General features: G+C 38.8%; 1 protein-coding gene across 1 annotated transcript; it reads left to right on the top strand.

Annotated features, from left to right (window-relative positions):
* The first annotated feature begins 339 nt into the window (after positions 1 to 339).
* On the top strand, positions 340 to 23,141 carry LOC124711673 (transmembrane protein 185B). The gene is made up of 6 exons (XM_047241867.1): positions 340 to 471; positions 586 to 762; positions 902 to 1,109; positions 1,198 to 1,458; positions 1,564 to 1,687; positions 22,686 to 23,141. Exons 1-6 carry the CDS (start codon positions 434 to 436, stop codon positions 22,922 to 22,924), a joined length of 1,047 nt encoding a protein of 348 aa, XP_047097823.1. The 5' UTR covers positions 340 to 433; the 3' UTR covers positions 22,925 to 23,141.
* The last annotated feature ends 2,270 nt before the right edge of the window (positions 23,142 to 25,411 follow it).

Raw genomic sequence — 25,411 nt, forward strand, 5'->3', positions numbered from 1 at the left:
CGTTTCAATAATCCCTGTTGAACACCTGTAATATGAAAAACTTTATTTAATGAGACATAGGAAATATATTAATTCAAAATATAACTTCATCAAGAAATAGCAGCCATTGAACAAAAAAGTTCATATTAAATATAGTAGTCTTTATAACTATCATAATATTGATATATATTGAAAAATATTTTACTTGTGAATGCACAGTATCATTTTGTAATCACAACTAAATACTCAACAATAATAAATCATAAAATTCTTGGCCGTTTTCCTCTCACTACTACGAGGTCGATATCACCAAAATGAATGCATAGGTAGTCAGCTGAATAAGAAAAAAAAATGATAATGTGTATATGCCCTTTGTTTTGACAGAAAAGTACGTTTAAGCCAAAACAAACATGTGATAGTAACTACTACGTACTAGATATCAGAAAAATTGAACATGAACCTGCAAACATTATTCCAGGACTTTAATCCAAGGTAAAGCATATTTCTTTGTTCGATAAGGCGCTGTCATTGTTTATGTTTTCGTTGTGGACACCTCTCACAGTAGCTGTGGTAATTCCAAGTATTTATGTCACATTTCAATTTCAGCAAGTTCCTTGTTCACGTGTGTTTAATGGTTTTTACTGCTTTATTTGCCCTGCGACTTGATGGGACAATTATCTGGAGTTACTGGACAGTGTTTATACCAATATGGTTTTGGAAATTTATGGTTATCTCAGGGGCAACTGTCGGCAGCTATGTATGGTGGAGGTACCCACACTTTAGGTAAATATCTTCTCTGCTGCTTTGTAATGTGTGAAATCTGAAATTTGTCAAAGTGGCAGAATGTAAACACGGAACTGAAAAGACAAGTAGCCTTAGTAGCGTATCTATTCAGTTAATGTTCCGTTTTATTTTTTAAAAGGTTGGAGGGCGAAGCATATGTGCACTACAAAGCAATGCTAATAAGCTTAGCACTCCACTTGATTCTTCTAATGTTTGAACTGCTGGTCTGTGACAAACTGGAGTCTGACAGACATTTGTGGATACTTGTTTTCATACCTCTCATATTTATTTCAATCGTTTCAATCGCTGTCTGCATATGGGCTGTGAAACATGACCGCTCGTTTGAGGTAAGTGAGAGACATTACACATTTTTTGTTTGATTTGATTTCAGATTGATCTTAAAAAAAGAGTAATGCACTGCTTTTTATTTTCCAGCTTGAACTTTTCTGTTCTGTCAATATACTACAGTTCATATTCCTGGCTCTAAAATTAGATGGATTTATATCGTGGAGCTGGGAAGTTGTTTTCGTGCCACTCTGGATTTTAATGTGTCTGTCATTAGTTGGAGTGTTGTATACAATAATTTTTGCAGGAATTTTGCTTAGGGCCCCTGAAGTAAATCCCCAACAAAGGAGAACATCTTTTAATTCAGCCTTAGGATATACATTTCTGGTCATACCAATACTTATTTTTCAGGTAATAATCACACCAATATATCACATTACTTTTGAAACAGCTGTTCACTCACATGTTAGCTTACACAGGAGTTGTCAAATTATATTTCATTCTATTAATTTCCAGGTGCTGCTTGCAAACAAGTTAGATGGGGCAATAACACTAAGTTATGTAGGTGTTGTTTCACCCCTGTTTCTTTCATACTGTACACTAATTTTAATGTCGTTTGGTGCAAAAGGAGGCAACAGATGTAAGTATATCAACTGAGTTTCCGATTTTAATCTTAAAACAGTTTCGATCACAGATCATATATTGTCAGAAGGCAACCAAATTTGGACTAGTTTTGCACACCCACCTGACCAGCTGCTGGCAGCCACTATGATTTAATCTGCTTCTGGATGTTTTGCTGTGAGTAATACAGGATGTCAGTAATTACTCATCTCTGGACTATGCTGAGGCCCGACTTAAGCCTTGAAGAAGTTCATGTCATCCTGTACAGATAATATTGTGATAAACATGGAGGGGTCAAGAGGGATGTTTGATACAAGTCTTTGGCTTTGGCCTGTGACATAATGTTAATGGCTGCTGTCACATCACTTTTTGGTGCATATACTCACAGATTTGCTGACAGTTGGCGAAGTAATGTATTTGAAAGTAAAAACGTAAAACTGGTTAAGGTAAAACACTGATTTGTAGCTTAGCTCGAGGCGTAGGTTAGGTTGGAAGGTAACAGTTTAGTTGTGAGTTGGCAAACCTAATGAATGTTTATGGTGTTTGCCATGTTTTCTATGTCACTGGTCAAAGCTGATGACTCGAACCGAACTTTCCTCTGTGTCCAACATGGAGCTTAGATACCAATTTTAGAATAAAAGAATGGCAGCCTAGTGTCATCACTACATTTTTCATTGATTTTTGTAGCCATTTCATAACAGAATGCTAGGATGTTTGTTTATTTAAAACTGTAGGCCTATTGTACAGCCACCAGCTAATATGTAAAACATCATTATTGCTACCCGTTTCACTTTATACATGTGTACCCATGTATCTGATTTCTTTATCTACTAATGTTAATCCCTTGAAATCTTTGTAGATATTGTTTGCGGTCTTACTGTTATATTTGTGTGCTTCTCTGTTTCTTGTCAAAAGAAAACTATTGGTAAAGAAAAGGACACTAATGAATATATGTATTGTGAAGTAGTTGTCAAAATATCCAGTTTTTCTAAGAGATCTCTGCAGGATATTCAAGAATTAACACCAGGTATCATTTTCATAATGCAATCTATATTCTTAAAATACTATCATTCATGTAATCAGGGCTAGTCAGTGAAACTCAATAATAAGCCTGTTTGTATAGAGTTTTCTTTAAATTTATAATAGCATACAACTCAATAGCAGGCGACAATGGCACACACAGAGGCTAAAAGAAAATAATGATAAAATAAAATAAAAGTAAAATGTCTGAGAATGGAAGTGAACATAAACCAAAAGGAACAGTGTTGCTATCTTAAAACAACATTTCTATTATACCATTTGCACCCTCCCCCAATGTTAATTAGCAATGTTACAAAAACTAATTTACAAGATTTAAGGAAGTCATAGAAAGGCTCTAAATTTTTCAAATTTTCTTTTACCCAGTGACTTCATCAAAACATCAGCTGGTTTCACATTTGTGCCTTAACACAACTTTCTTAGCAGAGACTTTCTCTCTAACAAATAAAATTTTGAATCGCGTGTGTGTGTGTGTGTGTGTGTGTGTGTGTGTGTGTGTGTGTGTGTGTGTGGGCGCGCGCGTGTGTTGTCTTATTTCCGATGAAGACAGCTCACTTTTGGACAGTCATTTTGTTGTGTCTACCTGCGACTGAGCGTCTTCACTATTTGGTGAGTACCAGCTATCCTTTTCATAATATTGTTACATTCCATCGTGGATTTTCCATTGTTTGAAATACAAATTTTACATCTATATGCTGAAGTTTACGATGGAACAGTGGATTCTTGCAAATGCTCAGTATTGGCATATTATCTTCAAAAAACAACAGCTCAATGAATAATACAAATTACTGAGCCAGCAGGCTTCACCAGTTGCCATGCTTACAAATTCTGATTCTGTTTATGACAGAGATGCTGTGGGTTGCTTGTTAGATGCCCATGAAACATTACAGCCCAAAGCTTTAAACATTCTAACTACTGTCACCAGCCCAATCAGAGTGAACATTACCATTTATAGAATCAATAAAAATTTTATCCCTAGCATATAACAGACACAGTTTTGTGGTTCTGTTAAGTGTAATACAATACATGTTTTAAAGCATTCCATAAATCCAGGCTTCCACATGGTTCCTACCTGCTTAAAATATTTATTGCTATACAAATATCTGATCTGGAACCTAACTAATAACATGACATACATCGATAACACTGTTAAATTTTTACATTTTTTTCTCATTGTCTCCATTTTTCCTCATTTTCTTCATTTTCAGATTATTTTTTATTTAACATTCTGTGATCAGAAATTTTTCTCCAGGGGAGTTGAAACAGAATTGCTGTCAGACATATCAAAAACCATTAATACTTTTTGAAGATAGCTAGGCTACCTCAACAAATAGTATTAGTTTCCTTCCTTAAATTTGGAACAATATTCATTCTCATATAGTTGCTAATCACATCTAAATCCTGCATTTGAAAGTTATCCCTCCGTAACAACTTTTATATCGTCAATTCTCTCAGAACTTGAAGTTATCAGCAGATCATCAACATAAACAAGTAAGTGTATTTGTTGGGTTGACTGCTGCATCTGCTATCTGATCATCTAAATTGTGCATGTGTAGGTCTAACCTGACTAGTGTACAAAATACAAACTTTTATAGGAGGAAGGAATGAACAAACACTTTACATCTTGGCGTAGGAAAGGAAACTTATTGGGATTCAGTAGCTTCAGAAAAGTTTTACATGCATGTAGACTTTTTGCTCGAGAATACAAGAATATTTAGTCTGTAACCAAGGAACTGGAAAAAGAAAGTCTCCCTGAAAAACAATAGGTAACCAGTTTGAAAATAAGTATATTCCTAATAAGAATAAAACAGCACCTCTAGTAGCTGGTGCATAAAACATTTTGACATCCGCAGTGCAAATAAGTACATAGACACAAATATAGGGTGTGCCACTCAAAAGAGGTCCCACAAATGTGTAGTAAGTCCACTGAAATTGCACCATGTAATTTGTGAATTTGACGTGGCAACATTGCCCTCTGCAACATTGTTTCGCACAACAGTGTATTTCTGCTCGTCGCTGTGGCTGGAGCTCAGTGTTTAGTGACAATGTATTGCTATACTGTCAAAGAGTGCTTGTTTTGTGTGAAACAAATATTGGACTACTGGTTTCTTTAAGACATGACTGTGAATGTTTGTCGAATGGTTTGGTAACCAGCATATATCATCTAAATGCTGCATACAAAAGTTAGTGAAGGAGATGTAGAGCAGTGGAACGGTGTTGGATCTTCACGGCAGGAGACAGCTGTCATTATCCGAAGAAAAAGTCACTGATGTGAAACTATGATTGTTGGTCTCTCCTTCAAAGTCTGTTTGACATTTCTCTCAGGAATGTGGGATGTCTTGGAGCATATTTTACAGATCTGCGAAGAAAGTGGACATGTATCCATACGGGTTTACAATTGTTCAGAAATTGGTTGTCAGTGACAAAGACAAATGCATTACATTTTGCCATTGGTTTCAGAAATTTATTGCACAGAAGCCAGGTATATTGCAGTACGCATTTTTGGTGTAATATAAAATCCACATGCACTGGTTGAGTAACCCCAGCATTCCTAAAGGATTGGCGTGTTCTGTACAATATCACAGCGTCGCATCATTGGACCAGTTTTTTTCAAGTCTGCTGTGATGTGCAGTTTACTTCAAAATGTTTCGGGAATTTGTGAACCAGTTGCACACTGAAGAACTTATCCTCAGCTTGTACCAACAGGATGGCGCTGCATGCCACACGTTTTGAGTGACCGTGGCTGAGGTTGAATCATTTTTCCCACATCATTTCGAAATGACTGTGGCTTCCAAGGTCACCTGATTTTTTTTTTTTCCTCTAGGGTGGCCTAAAAGGCAAGATCTACTGGAACAAACTGCAGAGCTTACAAGATTTGCAAGAGAACATCATCTGTGAAATCCAGGCAGTGACACCAGAGGTTCTGGCAGCTAATATGCAGTGTTGTGCTCAACTGAGTTTACAAGTCAAGGGTGGTCACTTCCAGCACCTTTTGTGAATCACCTTTATTTCCCTATGATGATGGATGACATGTTCATTTCATTTCCTGATTTTTATGCAAAGCCTTTAAGAGTAATTTAATACTGTTGAAAAAACCTTTAGAAATTCCATTAGTAAATGAGTTTGGCTTGCTATCTGAAGTAGTGGAAGAATGGCCTTATACAGATGTAGCTTAATGTGGGCTGAAGCAGAATATTAGTTTAAAGAAACCAGACAGGTTAGGGTCAAATCAGAATAGGAAAAGAAGAATTCTGCTTCTAGGTAGCAGTCATGAAAGGGGTGTAGGCCAGTAGCTTCAGGAGAAAGGTGAAGGCTACCAGGTCACAAGTTTTGTGAAACCAAGTGCTAACCTTAGCCAGGTGACAGAAATTTTATGTCAGCTATGCAGGGACTTCGAGAAGGAATATCAAGTAATTATAGTTGGGGGAGCAGGAAACAGCCTGGCTATGATTCGAAGATATAGTATTAGGAGTGACCTGGACAAAACAAGAGCAACATGATCAGCCCTGGGTAAACACTGGTGTAAGGCATCTATCTCAACATTGAGCTGAACAGGATGCTCCAGACACTGGCAAAATCTCGCATGAGTTGTGTTCCAGTTGATGCTATTGGTAAGTAGGGATACACAATACATGGCCTGCACCTAAATGGGAATGGGAAAGATAAGTTAGCTTCTCTATCAGCATATACTGCAAAGGGGGCCACAGTCACACAAGGGATGATCCCTGTGGTTAATGGGACCAAGCCAACAGGTTTTTTTAGGTTAAAGTAAAAGTCCAGACAGACAGTAATCAAGAAAAATAAAAGAAGCTTCATGTACAGTAAATATGGCTATAGCTAATGATAGTATCAATTTACTTCATCAAAATATCAGGGGAATAAAAAATAAAGTAGATGAGCTGTTAGTATGTTTAGATAATCTCAAAAATAAGAATGAGATTGATAAATTTTGTCTGTCTGAACACCATGTAACTGTGGGGATGGAAAGTCTCGGTGTAAATGGGTATAATTGTATAATTTAGCAAAAGCAGATCTAGCATTGATAAAGGAGGGGTTGCCATTTACACAAAACAAGGGTATAAGTACAAAACTGTAGAAGTAAACAAATTTTGTATTGATCAGCACTTTGGAGTTTGTGCACGTGAGCTACAGCTAGATAATATATTGTTCATATTAGCAACAGTGTACATGTCCCCATTAGAAGATTGGGAGCTACTCGTAAAAAAGTTTGACTCCCTATTATGCTGTCTGTCAGACAAAAAGAAGAAGTTATTAATCTGTGGTGATTTCAATGTAAACTTTCTAAGCAGTTCTGATAGGAAAAGTGAGCTAGAAGTGTTATTAATGACATATAACTTAGAATCAGCGATCAGTTCCGCTGTATGTATAGCTGAAGGCAGTAGCACTCTAATAAATAATGTATTTGTGCAGCAAGAGGATGTAGAACCAACACATTTTCCCTGTGATAAATGGATTATTGGCCCATGATGCACAACTGATTAACTTACAAAACTGAGCAGGGTGTGCAGTTCAGAAATCATTAGGTAAAAGTGTAAGACTGGTCAACCTGATATATATAGAGCACATCAGAGAAAGTTTAAGAAATGTTAATTGGGACGATGTGTATAATGAGTCAAATGCCAGTAATAAATGCAGCATATTTCTTGATAAATTTTGAATACTGTTGCCCCAAAAAAATTACTAAATGTAACACCAAACAGTTCTCAAAGAAACTTTGAATCACAACAGGTATTACAGTGTCTTCAGTAAGGAAAAATAAATTGTATGAGGCAGAAGGATTAGTAAAGACCCACAAGTAATCTTACACTGTAAAAATTATTGTAAAATGCTGAGAAAAGTTGTCAGAAAATCAAAAAAATATGTATCAATATAATGGAAGGAAACATTCCACGTGGGAAAAATTATATATAAAAACAAAGATGAGGTGACTTACCGAACAAAAGCGCTGGCAGGTCGATAGACACACAAACAAACACAAACATACACACAAAATTCAAGCTTTCGCAACAAACTGTTGCCTCATCAGGAAAGAGGGAAGGAGAGGGGAAGACGAAAGGAAGTGGGTTTTAAGGGAGAGGGTAAGGAGTCATTCCAATCCCGGGAGCGGAAAGACTTACCTTAGGGGGAAAAAAGGACAGGTATACACTCGCACACACGCACATATCCATCCACACATACAGACACAAGCAGACATATTTAAAGACAAAGAGTTTGGGCAGTGATGTCAGTCGAGGCAGAAGTGTAGAGGCAAAGAAGTTGTTGAAAGACAGGTGAGGTATGAGTGGCGGCAACTTGAAATTAGCGGAGATTGAGGCCTGGCAGATGACGAGAAGAGAGGATATACTGAAGGGCAAGTTCCCATCTCCGGAGTTCGGATAGGTTGGTGTTGGTGGGAAGTATCCAGATAACCCGGACGGTGTAACACTGTGCCAAGATGTGCTGGCTGTGCACCAAGGCATGTTTAGCCACAGGGTGATCCTCATTACCAACAAACACTGTCTGCCTGTGTCCATTCATGCGAATGGACAGTTTGTTGCTGGTCATTCCCACATAGAATGCATCACAGTGTAGGCAGGTCAGTTGGTAAATCACGTGGGTGCTTTCACACGTGGCTCTGCCTCTGATCATGTACACCTTCCGGGTTACAGGACTGGAGTAGGTGGTGGTGGGAGGGTGCATGGGACAGGTTTTGCATCGGGGGCGGTTACAAGGATAGGAGCCAGAGGGTAGGGAAGGTGGTTTGGGGATTTCATGGGGATGAACTAACAGGTTACGAAGGTTAGGTGGGCGGCGGAAAGACACTCTTGGCGGAGTGGGGAGGATTTCTGGCTCCTATCCTTGTAACCGCCCCCGATGCAAAACCTGTCCCATGCACCCTCCCACCACCACCTACTCCAGTCCTGTAACCCGGAAGGTGTACATGATCAGAGGCAGAGCCACGTGTGAAATCACCCACGTGATTCACCAACTGACCTGCCTACACTGTGATGCATTCTATGTGGGAATGACCAGCAACAAACTGTCCATTCGCATGAATGGACACAGGCAGACAGTGTTTGTTGGTAATGAGGATCACCCTGTGGCTAAACATGCCTTGGTGCACAGCCAGCACATCTTGGCACAGTGTTACACCGTCCGGGTTATCTGGATACTTCCCACCAACACCAACCTATCCGAACTCCGGAGATGGGAACTTGCCCTTCAGTATATCCTCTCTTCTCGTCATCTGCCAGGCCTCAATCTCCGCTAATTTCAAGTTGCCGCCACTCATACCTCACCTGTCTTTCAACAACTTCTTTGCCTCTACACTTCTGCCTCGACTGACATCTCTGCCCAAACTCTTTGTCTTTAAATATGTCTGCTTGTGTCTGTATGTGTGGATGGATATGTGCGTGTGTGCGAGTGTATACCTGTCCTTTTTTCCCCCTAAGGTAAGTCTTTCCGCTCCCGGGATTGGAATGACTCCTTACCCTCTCCCTTAAAACCCACTTCCTTTCGTCTTCCCCTCTCCTTCCCTCTTTCCTGATGAGGCAACAGTTTGTTGCGAAAGCTTGAATTTTGTGTGTATGTTTGTGTTTGTTTGTGTGTCTATCGACCTGCCAGCGCTTTTGTTCGGTAAGTCACCTCATCTTTGTTTTTATATATAAAAAAATATGTATATTAGAGATGAAATTAACAACTTGGGCAATAAAATCAAAGCAGTATGGAATGTTGTTAGAAGAGAGACAGGAAAATTAACCACTGGGGTAGGTAGTACTACTATTAAAGAGAATGAGACCATCTTAACCAGCAGTACACAAGTATAGGTGAAAAAAATTGGTGAGATTAGTTCAAAAGAAAAAGCCAAGCAGTACGTGGAAGAGTCAGTTTTGGGAAATCCTAATCAGGTTAGTTTTCATCTAACAACCTCTTGTGAAGTAAGGAAAATCATTAAATCTTTGAAAAATAAATGTTCTGTTGGAGTAGATGACATCTCTAAAGGATGTTAAAACAATGTAGAGTCACATCTGTAATGCATCACTACCTCAAGGTATTTTCCCAGACAGATTAAAATGTGCTATTGTCAAGCCAGTCTACAAAAAAGGGAACATCACAAATGTCAATAATTACTAGCCAGTATCCTTGCTCACAGCATTTTCAAAAATTGCTGAGAAAGTAATGTACTCAAGAGTGGTTAGCCATCTGAGCAGTAATGGGATACTTAGAAAATCACAGTTTGGATTTCAAAAATGTGGTTCCACAGAGACAGCAATATACAATTTCACTGCCCACATAATAGTGTCTTTAAATAATAAAATGTCACCCATAGGAATTTTCTGTGGCTAGCCAAAGCATTTGATTGTGTAAACCTTGACATTATGTTACAGAAATTACAATTTTATGGTATGAATGGAACAGCATATGAGTGTTTTAAGTCATACCTACAGAACAGGAAGCAAAAAGTTTCTTTATATGGTTTAAGTGATTTAAAGAAGTTTCCCACTTCATCTAACTGGGGTGAAATTACATTAGATGTTCCACAAGGTCCCCTTCAGTTCTTGATATATGTGAATGACCTCCCTTCTTATGTGAAACAAGAAGCTGAACTGACACTGTTTGCTGATGATACAAGCATCATTATTAATGTACAGTAAGAGAAACTCCAATAGAAAATGATATAAATAGTGTCTTTGGAAAAGTTATTAATTGGTTTTCTGTTAATGGGCTTGCTCTGAACTTCGAAAACACAGTACATCCAGTTTTCTACTGCGAGGAGTACAGTTTCTTCAATAAATATAACACATCAACTGAAGACAGTAGCTGGGGTAGAGCATACAGTTGGAAAAAAATCATGTTTTGGATCTCCTAAAGTGACTAGATTCAGCAACTTTTGCAATCAGAATAACTGTTAATTTTGAGGATATAGAAATGAGCAAGCTAACATATTTTGCATCCTTTCACACTCTGATGTCATACGAAATAATATTTTGGTGTAACTCAATACTTAGGCAAAAAGTATTCACTGCTCAAAAGAAAGTGGTTAGAATAATGTGTGGGGCTCATAGTCACACATCTTGTAGGCATCCCTTTAAAAGATTTGGAATTCTTACAACAGCCTCACAGTTCATTTACTCAATAATGAAATTTGTTCTCAACAACATGAACCAGTTTAAAAACAACAGTGACATTCATGATTATAACACCAGAAGAAAGAAAGACTTACACTATCCTCTACTTAACCTATCTTTGGCACAGAAAGGGGTAAAATATGCTGCTGTAAAACTTTTCGATAAATTACCATATGAAATAAAATGACTGACAAACAGCAGTAACAGTTTTAAAAATAAATTGAAATCATATCTCCTTGACATTCTTCTATACCATAGATGAATTCTTGAATAAGAATAAATAAATCTATAGGTATAATGTGTGCATTTTGTGCCATTTAGGGGAATGGGGTAGGTAATAAAAATTTTAAGCTTTTGTCTTCTTTTTTTATTTTTATTTTTTTTATTTATTTAAACAAACCTTCATTCATGTGCACATTCTTCTGACACATTCCACATCATAACGGTTACTGTGATACTGATCAGTGTAACACGTAACTAACTGACTAAATTACCTTAAGCAAATGTTTGATTGTGGACTTCTTTTGAGTGGGACCCCTGCAACACAACATAACACGACACTGCACAAGGTGGACCATAATCTCAGTCACTACCTGTTTTGTTGCTGGTTTTTGTCATTATAGACAAACAATACAGAAAATCACTTCTTATAAATCCAAAGTCAGTTATTACTGTGTGGAATTTAATTTTCCTATTTTTGGGTGAGTGCTTCAAACCTTTCTGAGTTTGTAAACTTTATCTTTCATTTTAATGCAGCATCCAATAGGTAATTTAACATAAAAGTCTCCAACTATATCTCCACAGAGTAAAGCACTACAGAATCCAGTTGATGGGTGGGAAACTGATTTGGAAAAAAAATCTCACTGAAGTTAATTTTCCTACTGGACTCCATTTTTCAATCATGTCAATCTCTGTTGGAAACTTTTAGCTACAAGACAATCTTTATAAGAAACAATATTACCATTATCATCTCTTTTTTAACTGAAAACCACTTTGTGTTTATAACATTACACTCATTTGGCTTGCGTACTTAATCTCATGTGTTATTTACTTCCAGGGCTTGCATCTCTCTTGCAATGGAATTTTTCAAATTTTCAGCATCACTACAAGACATTGCTTAGGCTAGGTGCTAGGGTCATCATCCTCCACTGCTGTCAACAGGCCCAACTCATAATCCTCTAAGTAATTCGGGTGTTGAATATTTCTCCTCGATCTCAGAGTCTGTGGCCTCTCATCCTCATCATCCACATTTTCCTCTGCATCCTCAAAAGAATCTTCTCTTTTGTTACTGATTTCTTGTTCTTTGCTAAGCTGACTTCTGTTTTCTTCTACAACCTCAATCCTTGTTTCTGTTTCTTTCTGACCCTCTGATTCTCAAATTTTATCTATGTTCACTTCATCACAAAAAAATAGTATGTATATGATTTCATGATGCCGTCAGCTGCCGTTCTCTTTATTTCATGTATGGTTGTAGAATTTCTGCCATAGGCCATTTTCAAGTATGTAGAACGGGTGCATTATACATTGGATACATTGATGACACTTGGGATTTTGACGTTGGAAAAATAGTATATGACTCTATTACAGGGACACTAGTTTTCTTCTTTTCAGATGCAGTTGGCGGCAAGAAAATTACATCTCACTGTACCTCAACTCTCTTCATGGGAAGTATAAATATTATGTACCTCTTCACATCGTCATCATGTACCATAAATAAACCTATCTTGTTTTTGGAGTCTAACTTCAGTCTCTTTTGTTTGAGAACAAAAAACGACTGATGAACCTCATATATTTTCAAAACTTCTAAGGGTAATTCTGTGCCATAAAAGGCTTCAAATGGAGTCTTACCTCTGACAGGACTTTGACCAGTTTGATTTAGTGCTTAAGCCGTCGTTTACCTGCTTAAGCCCAGAAATGTATGGGCATCTCTGAAATCAGTGAATGAGTAGCTTCAACCAAGATGCTCACATCTCTTTCAGCTCTTCCATTTTGCTGTGGCGTGCATACAGTTCTTCTTTGATGGATTATGCCGTTCTCCCTCAAAAATTTACCTAAAGCAGATTCATAAACTCAATTTCAGTATCACTCTTTAGAACTTTAATTTTTAGACCATTTTCTCTCTCATCTTTTGCAATAACACTCTTGATCAAACCTTTAACTTCATAAAGAATACTTTGTGCTAACTTGAGTAGTCATCCTTCAAAAGCAAATAATATTTTGCTTCTCCAAGTAAATGTGTCTCCTTAGGCCATAGGTGACTGCATGAACTGATTCAAGTACTGCATTAGCCCTTGGCAAACTGATGTTATTTACCTGCCAGGCACTCTTCACAAGTGACAGTCATCAACGAAATTCACTCCTTTCTGCAACAATAACTCTTACATGCTCTCTGATATCGAATTTTTTGTACACCAGATGCTCAAGTTTTCAACACAATTACACAAATTTACCAGACCAAAGTTCATTAAACTTACATACATAATGAATATTGACAGATTGAAACTCACTAGTGGTATTACTGTCAACCATAGACTGTGTTTTATCTGGAAACATCATAGTAACCATTGACCTGATTGTATTGCATTTAGGGAAGACAACATCTGATACACTTTGTTGACGCATTTGGATAATGCACAAACTTCACCTTTGCTGTTCAAGAACTCACATTGTTCCTTGACTGACAGTCCACGAGTGTAGTGTAAGCTGTCTCTTTAGTGGACTTGTTGCATCTTCTAAGTGTCCTGTCCGCCATAGTTTCTACCGAAAATGGATTGAGTTTCAGTTCAGGCACAAACACTCCACTGTGTACTTTTTTGAAAAACTTAACCCCATTCCATGCAGACAGTTCCACAGTACTGCACTCACTAAGAGAGGTCGCCTACGCATCATCGCAGAATTCGTCCAAATTTATGATACGTGTAGGGTGTGGTGAAACTTGAAAGTGCCCGAAGTGGAAACTCCAGATGGCCAAGCATTTAGGAGATAAAAGGAATTATGATACGGATCTGTCACCATGTGCACCTTATCAATTGTTCCTGTGACAATGTGTTTAGGAAGCTGTCTTTGGCTCAATGGTAAGAGATTGGATTTGCATTGAAAGGGTCGCAGGTACGACTCTGCCTGGTAGCAAATATTTTAGTGCTCCTTGGCAATGCGTACACTACTAACATCACAATTAATCGCAACATCATATAGATTATTTTATTAATTTATATAAGCACGAAAAGTATAGGCATAGGATGAAATGTGGGACTGCAAACATTTAAAAAGGGATTGTAGTTAACGCATACATCTACATCTACATGATTACTCTGCAATTCACATTTAAGTGCTTGGCAGAGGGTTCATCGAACCACAATCGTACTATCTCTCTACCATTCCACTCCCGAACAGCGCTCGGGAAAAACGAACACCTAAACCTTTCTGTTCAAGTTCTGATTGCTCTTATTTTATTTTGATGATCATTCCTACCTATGTAGGTTGGGCCCAAAAAAACATTTTCGCATTCGGAAGAGAAAGTTGGTGACTGAAATTTCGTAAATAGATCTCGCCGCGACGAAAAACGTCTTTGCTTTAATGACTTCCATCCCAACTCCCGTATCATATCTGCCACACTCTCTCCCCTATTACGTGATAATACAAAACGAGCTGCCCTTTTTTGCACCCTTTCGATGTCCTCCGTCAATCCCACCTGGTAAGTATCCCACACCGCACAGCAATATTCTAACACAGGACGAACGAGTGTAGTGTAAGCTGTCGCTTTGGTGGACTTGTTGCATCTTCTTAAGTGTCCTGCCAATGAAACGCAACCTTTGGCTCGCCTTCCCCACAATATTATCTATGTTGTCTTTCCAACTGAAGTTATTCGTAATTTTAACACCCAGGTACTTAGTTGAATTGTGACAGCCTTGAGAATTGTACTATTTATCGATTAATCGAATTCCAACGGATTTCTTTTAGAACTCATGTGGATCACCTCACACTTTTCATTATTTAGCGTCAACTGCCACCTGCCACACCATACAGCAATCTTTTCTAAATCGCTTTGCAACTGATACTGGTCTTCAGATGACCTTACTAGATGGTAAATTACAGCATCATCTGCGAACAACCTAAGAGAACTGCTCAGATTGTCACCTAGGTCATTTATATAGATCAGGAACAGCAGAGCTAGCTGCGTTGCACAAGAACGATGTTTTCTGAAGCCATGCTGATTACGTATCAATAGATCGTTCCCTTCGAGGTGATTCATAATGTTTGAATACAGTATATGCTCCAAAGCCCTACTGCAAACCGATGTCAATGATATAGGTCTGTAGCTCGATGGATTACTCCTACTACCCTTCTTAAACACTGGTGCGACCTGCGCAATTTTCCAATCTGTAGGTACAGATTGCTAAGTAGGGAGCTATTGTATCAGCGTAATCTGAAAGGAACCTAATAGGTATACAATCTGGACCTGAAGACTTGCCCGTATCAAGCGGTTTGAGTTGCTTCGCAACCCCTAAGGTATCTACTTCTAAGAAACTCATGCTAGCAGCTGTTCGTGTTTCAAATTCTGAAATGTTCCATTCGTCTTCCCTGGTGAAGGAATTTCGGAAAACTGCGTTCAATAACTCCGCTTTAGCAGCACAGTCGTCGGTAACAGTACCATCGCCACTGCGCAGCGAAGGTATTGACTGCGTCTTGCCACTTGTGTACTTTCCATACGACCAGAATTTCTTCGAATTTTCTACCAAATTTCGAGACAATGTTTCGTTGTGGAACCTATTAAAGGCATCTCGCATTGAAGTCCGTGCCAAATTTCGCGCGTCTAATAATTTTAGCCAATCTTCGGGATTTCGCGTTCTTCTGAATTTCGCATGCTTTTTCCGTTGCTTCTGCAACAGCGTTCGGACCTGTTTTGTGTACCATGGGGGATCAGTTCCATCTCTTACCAATTTATGAGGTATGAATCTCTCAATTGCTGTTGCTACTGTATCTTTGAATTTGAGCCACATCTCGTCTACATTTGCATAGTCAGTTCGGAAGGAATGGAGATTGTCTCTTAAGGAAGGCTTCTAGTGACGCTTTATCCGCCTTTTTAAATAAAATTATTTCGCGTTTGTTTCTGGTGGATTTGGAAGAAACGGTACTGAGCCTAGCTACAACGACCTTGTGATCACTAATCCCTGTATCAGTCATGATGCTCTCTATTAGCTCTGGATTGTTTGTGGCTAAGAGGTCAAGTGTGTTTTCGCAACCATTTACAATTCGCGTGGGTTCGTGGACTAACTGCTTGAAATAATTTTCGAAGAAAGCATTTAGGACAATCTTGGAAGATGTTTTCTGCCTACCACCAGTTTTGAACAAGTATTTTTGCCAACATATCGAGGAAGGTTGAAGTCCCCACCAACTATAACCATATGAGTGGGGTATTTATTTGTTACGAGACTCAAATTTTCTCTGAACTGTTCAGCAACTATATCATCGGAGTCTGGGGGTCAGTAGAAGGAGCCAATTATTAACTTAGTTCGGCTGTTAAGTATAACCTCCACCCATACCAATTCGCGTGGAGTATCTACTTCGACTTCACTACAAGATAAACCACTACTGACAGACACAAACACTCCACCACCAATTCTGCCTAATCTATCTTTCCTGAACACCGTCTGAGACTTCGTAAAAATTTCTGCAGAACTTATTTCAGGCTTTAGCCAGCTTTCTGTACCTATAACGATTCCAACCCTTGATCCAAGCACGCCCTGTATTTGCCACGCACCCTTTGAGATTGCAGCCCACCCCGTACTTTCCCGAGGCCTTCTAACCTTAAAAAGCGCCCAGTCCACACCACACAGCCTCCGCTACCCGTGTAGCCCCTAGCTGAGTGTAGTGAACTCCTGACCTGTTCAGCAGAACCCGAAACCCCATCACCCTATGGCGCAAGTCAAAGAACCTGCAGCAAACACGGTCACAAAACCGTCTGAGCCTTTGATTCAGACCCTCCACCCGGCTCTGCACCAAAGGTCCGCAGTCGGTTCTGTCAATGATGCTGCAGATGGTGAGCTCTGCCTTCATCTCGTAAGCAAGACCGGCAGCCTTCACCAAATCAGATAGCCGTTGGAATCCAGAGAGAATTTCCTCAGATCCAAAGCGGCACACGTCATTAGTGCCGACATGTGCCACCACCTGCAGCTGGCTGCACCCTGTGCTCTTCATGGCATCCGGAAGGACCCTTTCCACATCATGAATGACTCCACCCGGAATGCTCACGGAGTGCACACTGGATTTCTTCCCCTCCTTAGCCGCCATATCCGTAAGGGGCCACATTACGCACCTAACATTGGAGCTCCCAACCACCAATAAGCCCACCCTCTGCGATTGCCTGGACCTTGAAGGCGGAGAATCATCCTCTGAAACAGGGCAGGCAGCTGCCTCTGGCTCAGCCAGAGACAGTACCTGAAACCTGTTTGTCAGACGCACCGGGGAGGCTTTCTGATCAGCCTCCGGGGACGTCTTTCGCTGCCTGCCACACCGTGGAACGACGTCCCAATCGACCACAGGTGAGGGCTCAGCCCCACTGCAGGCAACAACTGGGGCAACCACAGTGGCAGACCGATATGGGGACAGACGGGGCGAGGTTGACATCCCCGTGATACCCAAGTCCGGCTCCCCACAGTGGTGCCCATATTAACAGCCTCAAGCTGCCCGACCGAAGTCAGCGCCGCCTGCAGCTGTGAGCGAAGGGATGGTAACTCAGCCCTCATCCGAACACAGCAGTCACAGTCCCTGTCCATTCTGATCGATGTTGAACAACAGTTACTGAAACACGAGTCCATGCCTAGATAATGCAAGGGAAACACGCAAAGAATGTATGAACTAACCTGTACAAATGCCTAACAGCTGCGCTACAATCTGCCAGAATTTACACGGGAACATTGTGTATGTAAATCAATACTTCCATTCTTTTGCAATTGATCAATCACATGTACTGGGGTGATATGCATCGAAGAAACAGGGGAAGCAATAATTTTGACCGCATCTTGGGCACGTTATAAATGCCTCCTTTTTGCAGTGACATGTATTCTTTTTTTTAAATTTCTCCATAGAAAAACAAACTTGATTGACATTCTGAAAACAGCTTCTTTCGTCACACAGTCCAGCAGCGAACCATGTGTACTGCAGTATGTCACTGATTACATGGGAGGATAGTGGTGATGTGTAATGGAATGTAGTTTTTGCAAGCTTTTCGGGAAGTGATTTCTTTTTCTTTCTCAATGAGATAGGTGCAGTTTTGACATTTTCTTAGACTTTTTACCTAACGATAAAAAGATACGTCACAGGGTTTCACTAGTGACATACATTTTGGGGGAATTACTTTGATACTGCGCATTGGCAATCCGTCTTCATCTTTGAATAGTTCATCGTATATTTGTGGATCTGTTTGTCATCCCCATGAGTCAATCAACAGAAGACATTTATTCTCTTGCACATAGGGCTTCATCACATCAGTTAAATATGTTTTGTATAAGCCTGTTGTCAGTTTACCGTATTTTGAAGAAGTGGTGATAACATTTGTATATTTTGCTGTGTACACATCTACTGATTTTCTAATCCTCTGTCCAAAAGAGCCAGTAGTCTCCTATAGGCGTATGTAAATGTGTGGCAGTAATTTTCCTGAAAGACTCATAGCATATTGTGCTGTATAGGAGTGTGTTAATTTGTTCATATACTTTGGTTTCATGCACGCCACTTTTGACCCTTGGTGTTCTAGGGCTCGGTCATATGTTGACTGATACTGGCAGCCTGGAAAGAGAAGATACAAATGTAAATCTATCATACGTGACAGTGCAAAGAGTATGTCGATTGATGTAGGCAGTTGGCTTACCTGTCTGATCGGTGTTGATAACAACGTCCTTGTCATAGTTGTGGATAAGAGCTAGAGTCTGGCGACAAAAATTCTCTACCACAGCAAGGGTTTCCTCAATAATAGCAGTGTCTCTTTCTGATACAAATTTTGTAACATTTCTCTGTTGGATTTTATGCATTTGTTTAAACCGCTTGACCCACGTTGCTGAAGCTTTGAATTCCAAATCTGGAAACTGTCTCACAGCAGCAAGTGCCCATTGTTGCAAGTTTCTATTAGTGACTTGCTGGTTACAGTTCCGTGCTTCTATAAAGAGAACATGTGTCCAGGAATCAATTGTATGATATTTGTCCACACTGTTTAATATGTTCTTCCCAAATTTTCACATCCCACATATGCTTGAAGCGAGATGCACATTTTGTTTACAGAGTCTTCAACTTCCACTTTGGATGTGTTTCAGCAAGATTAACCCCCATTATTTTATAATCCAGTGGAACAGATTCTGGATCTTCTTTCATTTTTTTGGCATCGGATTCATAGTCATCATCTGACAAAATGCCACTCTTCATGTCTGCATATTCACATTCTTCAGCGACATCTTCAAACCGAATCAACCACTTGTCGCACACAGACATATATTTGGATAAAATGTCTAGTATTTTCTAGTGCATTTTATTTGGCATTTGAATGTGTTCTTCGGTTATTCCCGTGGAACTTTCTGATGCAGTCAGATCCTCTTCAGTCAAGTACTGTAAACATAAATCCAGCGCCATCTTCAAATGTGCTTGGACACATCACTGTGGAGTCTATTATCATCTGGCTCCTGTTCTGTATCTACCGACATTCCAGGCAGGTTACGATTTTCACTTTTGTCCGATGTTTTTAATCTTTCCACAATATTTTCCTCCATTGTTCTTACGGTACAGTTGTTTTGTCTGCAATGATTGTGATATTTCCCAGAATATTCGCACACTAATCTTGCAATATTCACATTACCCAGTCAAGAGCAAGCAGATGAATGAGTTACCTGGCTAGCGTTGTCACTTAACTATTGTAAATCAATACGACAAAACTTTGTCTGACGATTAAGGCAAATGTCAACAGCAAAGTTCACAGCATGGACAGTGATACCAGTTCAAAGCATGCTCATAATAAGTGTGAAAATAACCATGTCCAGAGTGAGTATCCATGAGAGAGAGTACAGTACTATTAGCACAGTATACAATTGACAGCTCAGTACGCACACAGAATCTGAATGTATTGTGACGGATGATCTGTTGTCTGGTAGTGGCCTTTATATAACTGCCCACCGTTCGCGCCAGTGTCGTTGGGGCTGGTGTTGTCTGTGCCAACAGCACCACCGAGGTCAAATTAAACTCACTGTATATGATCTGTGCACTTGATGGACCGTTCGCAGTCCCAAGTTTGCAAGGTAATACGCTTGTTTTAAAGACTGGCGTCCCACGCTGATGTTGTGCACATAGAAATACATTTTTTTTTTTTTTTTTTATTTTTTTTTTTATTACAGAGACCAGCCAGCTCTCTGACCGAACATGCTGAGCAACCGTGGTGGCTGCTGAATCAAACACTGCTTCCTAAACACATTGCCACAGGGGCAGTTGATAAGGTGCACATGGTGATCCATATCAGAATTCCTTTTATTTGCTAAACGCTTGGCCATCTTAAGTTCCTACTTGGGGCACTTTCATGTCTCACCACGCTCTACATGTACCACGAATTTGGACTAATTTGGCGATGACGAGTAGGCGTCCTCTCCTTATCAGTCGCATTAAGAAATTTACCATCACCCACAATAACTTTCACTGAGCTGTCCAATTTCTAAAACGATTCTCTCATTTTGCACATATGCTTACTAGCACCTGTATCAATGAACCAATAATCTTGTAGGTGAACTTGACTTATACATATAAAAGCAGTTACGTCTTGCACTTTTTTGTCTTTCTTGGACTTCAGCAATATGCAGTCTGACTTAAGATGACCTCTTTTCGTACAGTAACTGCAGCTACTTATTTCTCATTAAGTTTTTACTCCTCAGAGGGGATGGATTCCTTATGCTCAACAGGAATGTCTGTAGCTCTCTGGCAGTAACGTCAACACCTTCGTTGTAATCATTTTGTCTGAAAATGGTTCACCTGCTTGTGTCAGTTTAGTGTTGATTATTTCTGTTTGTGATATAACTGTAACCACCAAGTCATCACCAATGTTGAATGAGGAAAAACTTTCGTTAAAGCATGTGAATGCTCACCACAGACTCGTTCTCACACATGGTCTTCAGTTTAGCCCACTTGCAAGCTGACATACAAGACAGTGTGTGAGGGAGTGTCGCTACTTCCATCTGCATCACAATAAGTTCCTGTGCCTTTGCGTCCTTTTCCAGTCTTTTTTTTTTTTTCCTCGGCTTCTTCTCCTTTGAACGCTTAATAGCTGTGCTATTGACAATATCTAAAAAGCCTTTGACACTGAATATCACTTTCATTTGGAATTTCCACATTGCGCAGCTGTCTCCTCCAGACAACTTCTAGCAGTGGTGCATTGGCTGTTACATGCAATACCACAAAAAAAGACATTAAGAGCATACCACTGACACCTCTAAATTAAATTTATTCCATAACTTGTTAGCGAATGACAGTATGCAGACTAAACTAGTTTCTTCATTTATAGATCACTTACAGTAATTGTCATGCATACTGCAAATATATCTGAAACAAACCACTTCATTAATTCTGAACAATGGGTTTTCCAGTTGTGTATGTGCTCTGTGTGCAGTCTCAAAAACTAAATGTTTTCCATCATTTTTTTATGGCTTGTGGAGTTCACTGAAAGGTATGAGCTGGGTGTGCTGAGTTTTGTCAAAATTCAGTATTAATCCCCTGCCCACACCTCTTCTGTACCTCCACTACCCACGCTAGCCAAGATCACTGCTGACCAATATCTGGTCTTCCATCCTGAATTTTCCATTGTAGGATTTTATTAGCATTAATAACTTTCTAAGAACATCGTATGATGGTACAGAGTGATTTTCAGGAAATACATGAAAGCTGTGGGGGCATCAATTACAAAAAAATATTTCTTTTGTGGTAAGTAATGAACCAGCTTCTGGTCTCTGAATGTTATGTTACATATTGAACTATGTATTACATCCATATATGTGTACTAGTAGCACCATACCTTTCCTCAAACCCATTTGTATTGGGTAGAGCTTGATTCATCTGTTCCCCTACATCCTTCTGATTTAAAAGGCACAGTCAGATCAAAACAAGACATGTGGAAAAAAAGTGAGTAAGTAAACTGTTTATTATTTCTAAAGTAATTGTCATAAATGTTAATACATTCATCATACTGTGAGACAAGATTATCAATGACTTCTTGTGCAAAAGTGTTTGTGATTGTCCCATGTTCCCCAGGTTACTTTGAATATATTGCAGAAGTCTCACTGGGGAGCAGTTACATGTTATCAATACAGTCCTGAACTCTCCCCATGCAATTTCCATAGCCATAAGAAAGACACCTGCAGCTGTTGATTTGCTTCGGATGAAAAGATGGAAGCCTGGGTACAACCATGGTTCTATAGGCAACCGCAAACATTTTTCGATCAAGACATTGACAGTCATGTCTCACAGAGGTATAACTATATTAACAGTTACGACAATTGCTTTTGAAATAATAAACAGTTTACTTACTATTTTCTGCCTATCTAATTTTCATTTGACTGCCCCTTAATAGGAATAAAGAAAAAATGTACAAATAGCCTAAATGCATACTTTGTGTCACTTACATCATATAAATTTATCAAAAGCTATTGTGTTTCCAAACTCTGAGTCATATACACACAGTAAATATTACAAGAAATGATAATTATGAAAAATATCAACTTTTAGTTTTTTTTGCATTAGTCCAGTAAATCATTCTTGCCTTAACAGTACTGTGTGTTGTTTTTCTCCTATTGCACAGCCCAATATAAAGAAACCCCTTCTCATTCACAGGGTGGTTTGGAATTCGAAAAGACTTCTGTCACTTCCTGCTGAGCTTGTGTCCTTTCCTGCAGGAGTACGCTAACATAGCGTACAGCATACAGAGTGATGATGGTTCTCGCCGAGCTAATGCTGGTACTAGCAGTTCCAGTGAGACCTCAGTTGCTGACATGAAAACTGAGAAGAGGGTGAAAAAACCTGAGTTACTAAAACCAGTTGTGCCCGTTGTATCGATAGACATGCCAGACTAGCCAAAAAGGAGGCTGGTGACTCAGCACCTCGTCATTGTTGACTGATGTCTTTACCTGTTTAAAAAAACCGGTAGAGTGACTGATCTGTTTTCTACATTTAGGGACTATTTATTCAGCTGTGAGTGATATGTATTTTAAAAGCGTTAGTGCAGTGAGGTGCTATATATTAATTTTATTTTATACACTGATATCTTCCATTTAGACTGGTAGGTAAATAGTGCCCAAAATGCTTCCACAATGGATTTCTGTGCTGAACAATTACTATTGACCTTTGAATATCAGGAATATTTTTGCAAAGATGAAAATTTTAGGCAGAAATGTGTAATTTTTTACCCATATGTAAGTTTTAAAACTTTAATTTGCATACTTCTCAGGTGCACATATGATGATAACTATATTTAAACTAACGCCAAAAAAAGGTTAGCTGAAATAGCTTCAGTGTTATCAGAATTTCAGCTGAGAACACATCCCTGTTTTCATACAACTTAGACAGTTTTTCCAAGGGAGTGAGTCAGTAGCATTAAAATCATTTTAAAGTGATTGATTGGAAAGCATCAAATATGCTTCCTGATGTAAATATACATTGGCAGAAAAATAGTTAGGATTTATAAGTTAATAATGTGAATAGAAAGCAAAATGACTGAATCAGTGTTGTCACTGGATTATAATAAAGAAAGGAGACAGGCAGTGAGTCGATGAGATAGATAAATTCACATTGGCTAAAAGTAATTCAAGTGGCTGCATGAAACAAATGTTGCAAATTTCTTACATCATGTGAGTAAGCCTTGGTATTAAACACCCCAGTCATATTTAACACATGTCAGAGAACGTCAATTATGCTTCATTTTCAAATAAACCTGCAGTAATAATACATTAGATATACCTTTATCCAGTTAACAACATTACACAAAAGAAAAGAAATCTCACAAGACTGTTATTTGTAGCTGCATCATTTAAAATTTGATATCAGATGAGGAAGGCTATAGAGAATTCATATCTTATTTCCCTCTCTTACTGCTGTGCAGCTCTTGAGAAGGAAAATGGAAATTCACTGTTGTCTTTTGCTCTTCATTACCACCAATTGATTACAGCCTTCTTGATCATTCAGTAAGAATGGTTCTCAGGTATCACTGATTTCATACTTCTGCAATATTTTCATAAATCCTGCAAGCCTGTTTTTCCGTGTGCAGTACCATAATGACTTTTGAGTTTGGCTAGCATTAGCATGATCTTTTGTGTCATGTTGTTGAAACGGGTTGACTGGAGTGTCATTGGCAAAAGAACTTTAAAAAAAGCTCTTGGCTTAATATATTGCTTCTCGAAGAAGTTTGCTGAGGGTTTGTGATGAGGCTAGTTTAAATACATCTCAGTCACCATTGCAGTCATTTAACTGGTTCACGACAAAATTAAACAATAACTTACTAGAGGAATAATGTATCATGGCTATGGACTACTAACTAACGTACATTTTACCTTACCTCACTACTTTGATGGCCTCGGATTAGCATATGTTGGGACTGTTTATGACTTGAGTGACACCTCCATCAGAAAAAAATAACTCCTTAGCAGATGCAGTGCTTAAATTAACAAATTGCATTATTGTGCTGTGCATAGGTTACCTACATGAATGACACAAGATAAGACAGGGCATCATCATTCATTGCGTAGATTAATAGAGATTATTAAGCTTCAGTGTAAAATCCAGTAACAGATAATTAATGTAAGAAGGAAAAATTTAACAATTGCCAAATGTGATGATCAAAAAGTTTTTAGCTAGTTAGTAAGATGTGTGTTGTAGAAGCAAGAAGAATGCACATTCATTTTTAAAATTGTAGTTGTGAATTCCATATCTATTATCTTGCAAGGAGAGGCCCCCAGCAGTGGGATCGAGTTTTTGAAGTCATCTATACAGTTATGTAGGTCAAGATCCCAGGTACCACACCCTGCAGCCATTCATGCTGGTAGGCAGTTGTTTGTGAGCAATTGACAAAAAAGAAAATTGGAGTTTTCTGTTATGCCCAATATTGTTAAAAAAGTCTTATTATGTACACTGGCTGCATGGTGTTGTGGAGAGAATAATAGCTTTGTGCGTAGGAGGTTGAGAGTTCAAATCTTGTCAGGTGCAGTAGATGTAATTTTTTATTTCTGTTCCTGTGTGACATCATTTTAATCACTGTATGAGCTTTTTCAATTGTTTCATTTTTTCTTTGTATAATCCTTTTTACAATCAGAATTTTTGTGAATATGAATTCAATTATATTAATCTGTTATAATATTCAGTAATTTGAAAATTTCAATCCATCAGTAAAAAAGCGTAGGACAATATGATATACTTATGTTTACTGTACAATGATGTGAAAATTTATTTTTCATTGCACCAGATGTGCAATTTTTTCTGCATGGTAATAGCCATACAGACATTTAATACATAACCTAAATACCTACTGCACTATGGACAAAATAATGCAAATGAATATTTAAATGAAA

The sequence above is a fragment of the Schistocerca piceifrons genome, chromosome 8, assembly GCF_021461385.2.
Source record: "Schistocerca piceifrons isolate TAMUIC-IGC-003096 chromosome 8, iqSchPice1.1, whole genome shotgun sequence".
Taxonomy (NCBI): Eukaryota; Metazoa; Arthropoda; class Insecta; order Orthoptera; family Acrididae; genus Schistocerca; species Schistocerca piceifrons.

What these genes read in the sequence shown, in the direction of transcription:
- LOC124711673 (XM_047241867.1), top strand. Translation starts at nt 434, where the DNA reads ATGAACCTGCAAACATTATTCCAGGACTTTAATCCAAG. An exon ending in TTCCAGGACTTTAATCCAAG is followed by an intron (nt 472 to 585) that starts GTAAAGCATATT and finishes TTTCAATTTCAG; the next exon opens with CAAGTTCCTTGTTCACGTGT. An exon ending in TGGAGGTACCCACACTTTAG is followed by an intron (nt 763 to 901) that starts GTAAATATCTTC and finishes ATTTTTTAAAAG; the next exon opens with GTTGGAGGGCGAAGCATATG.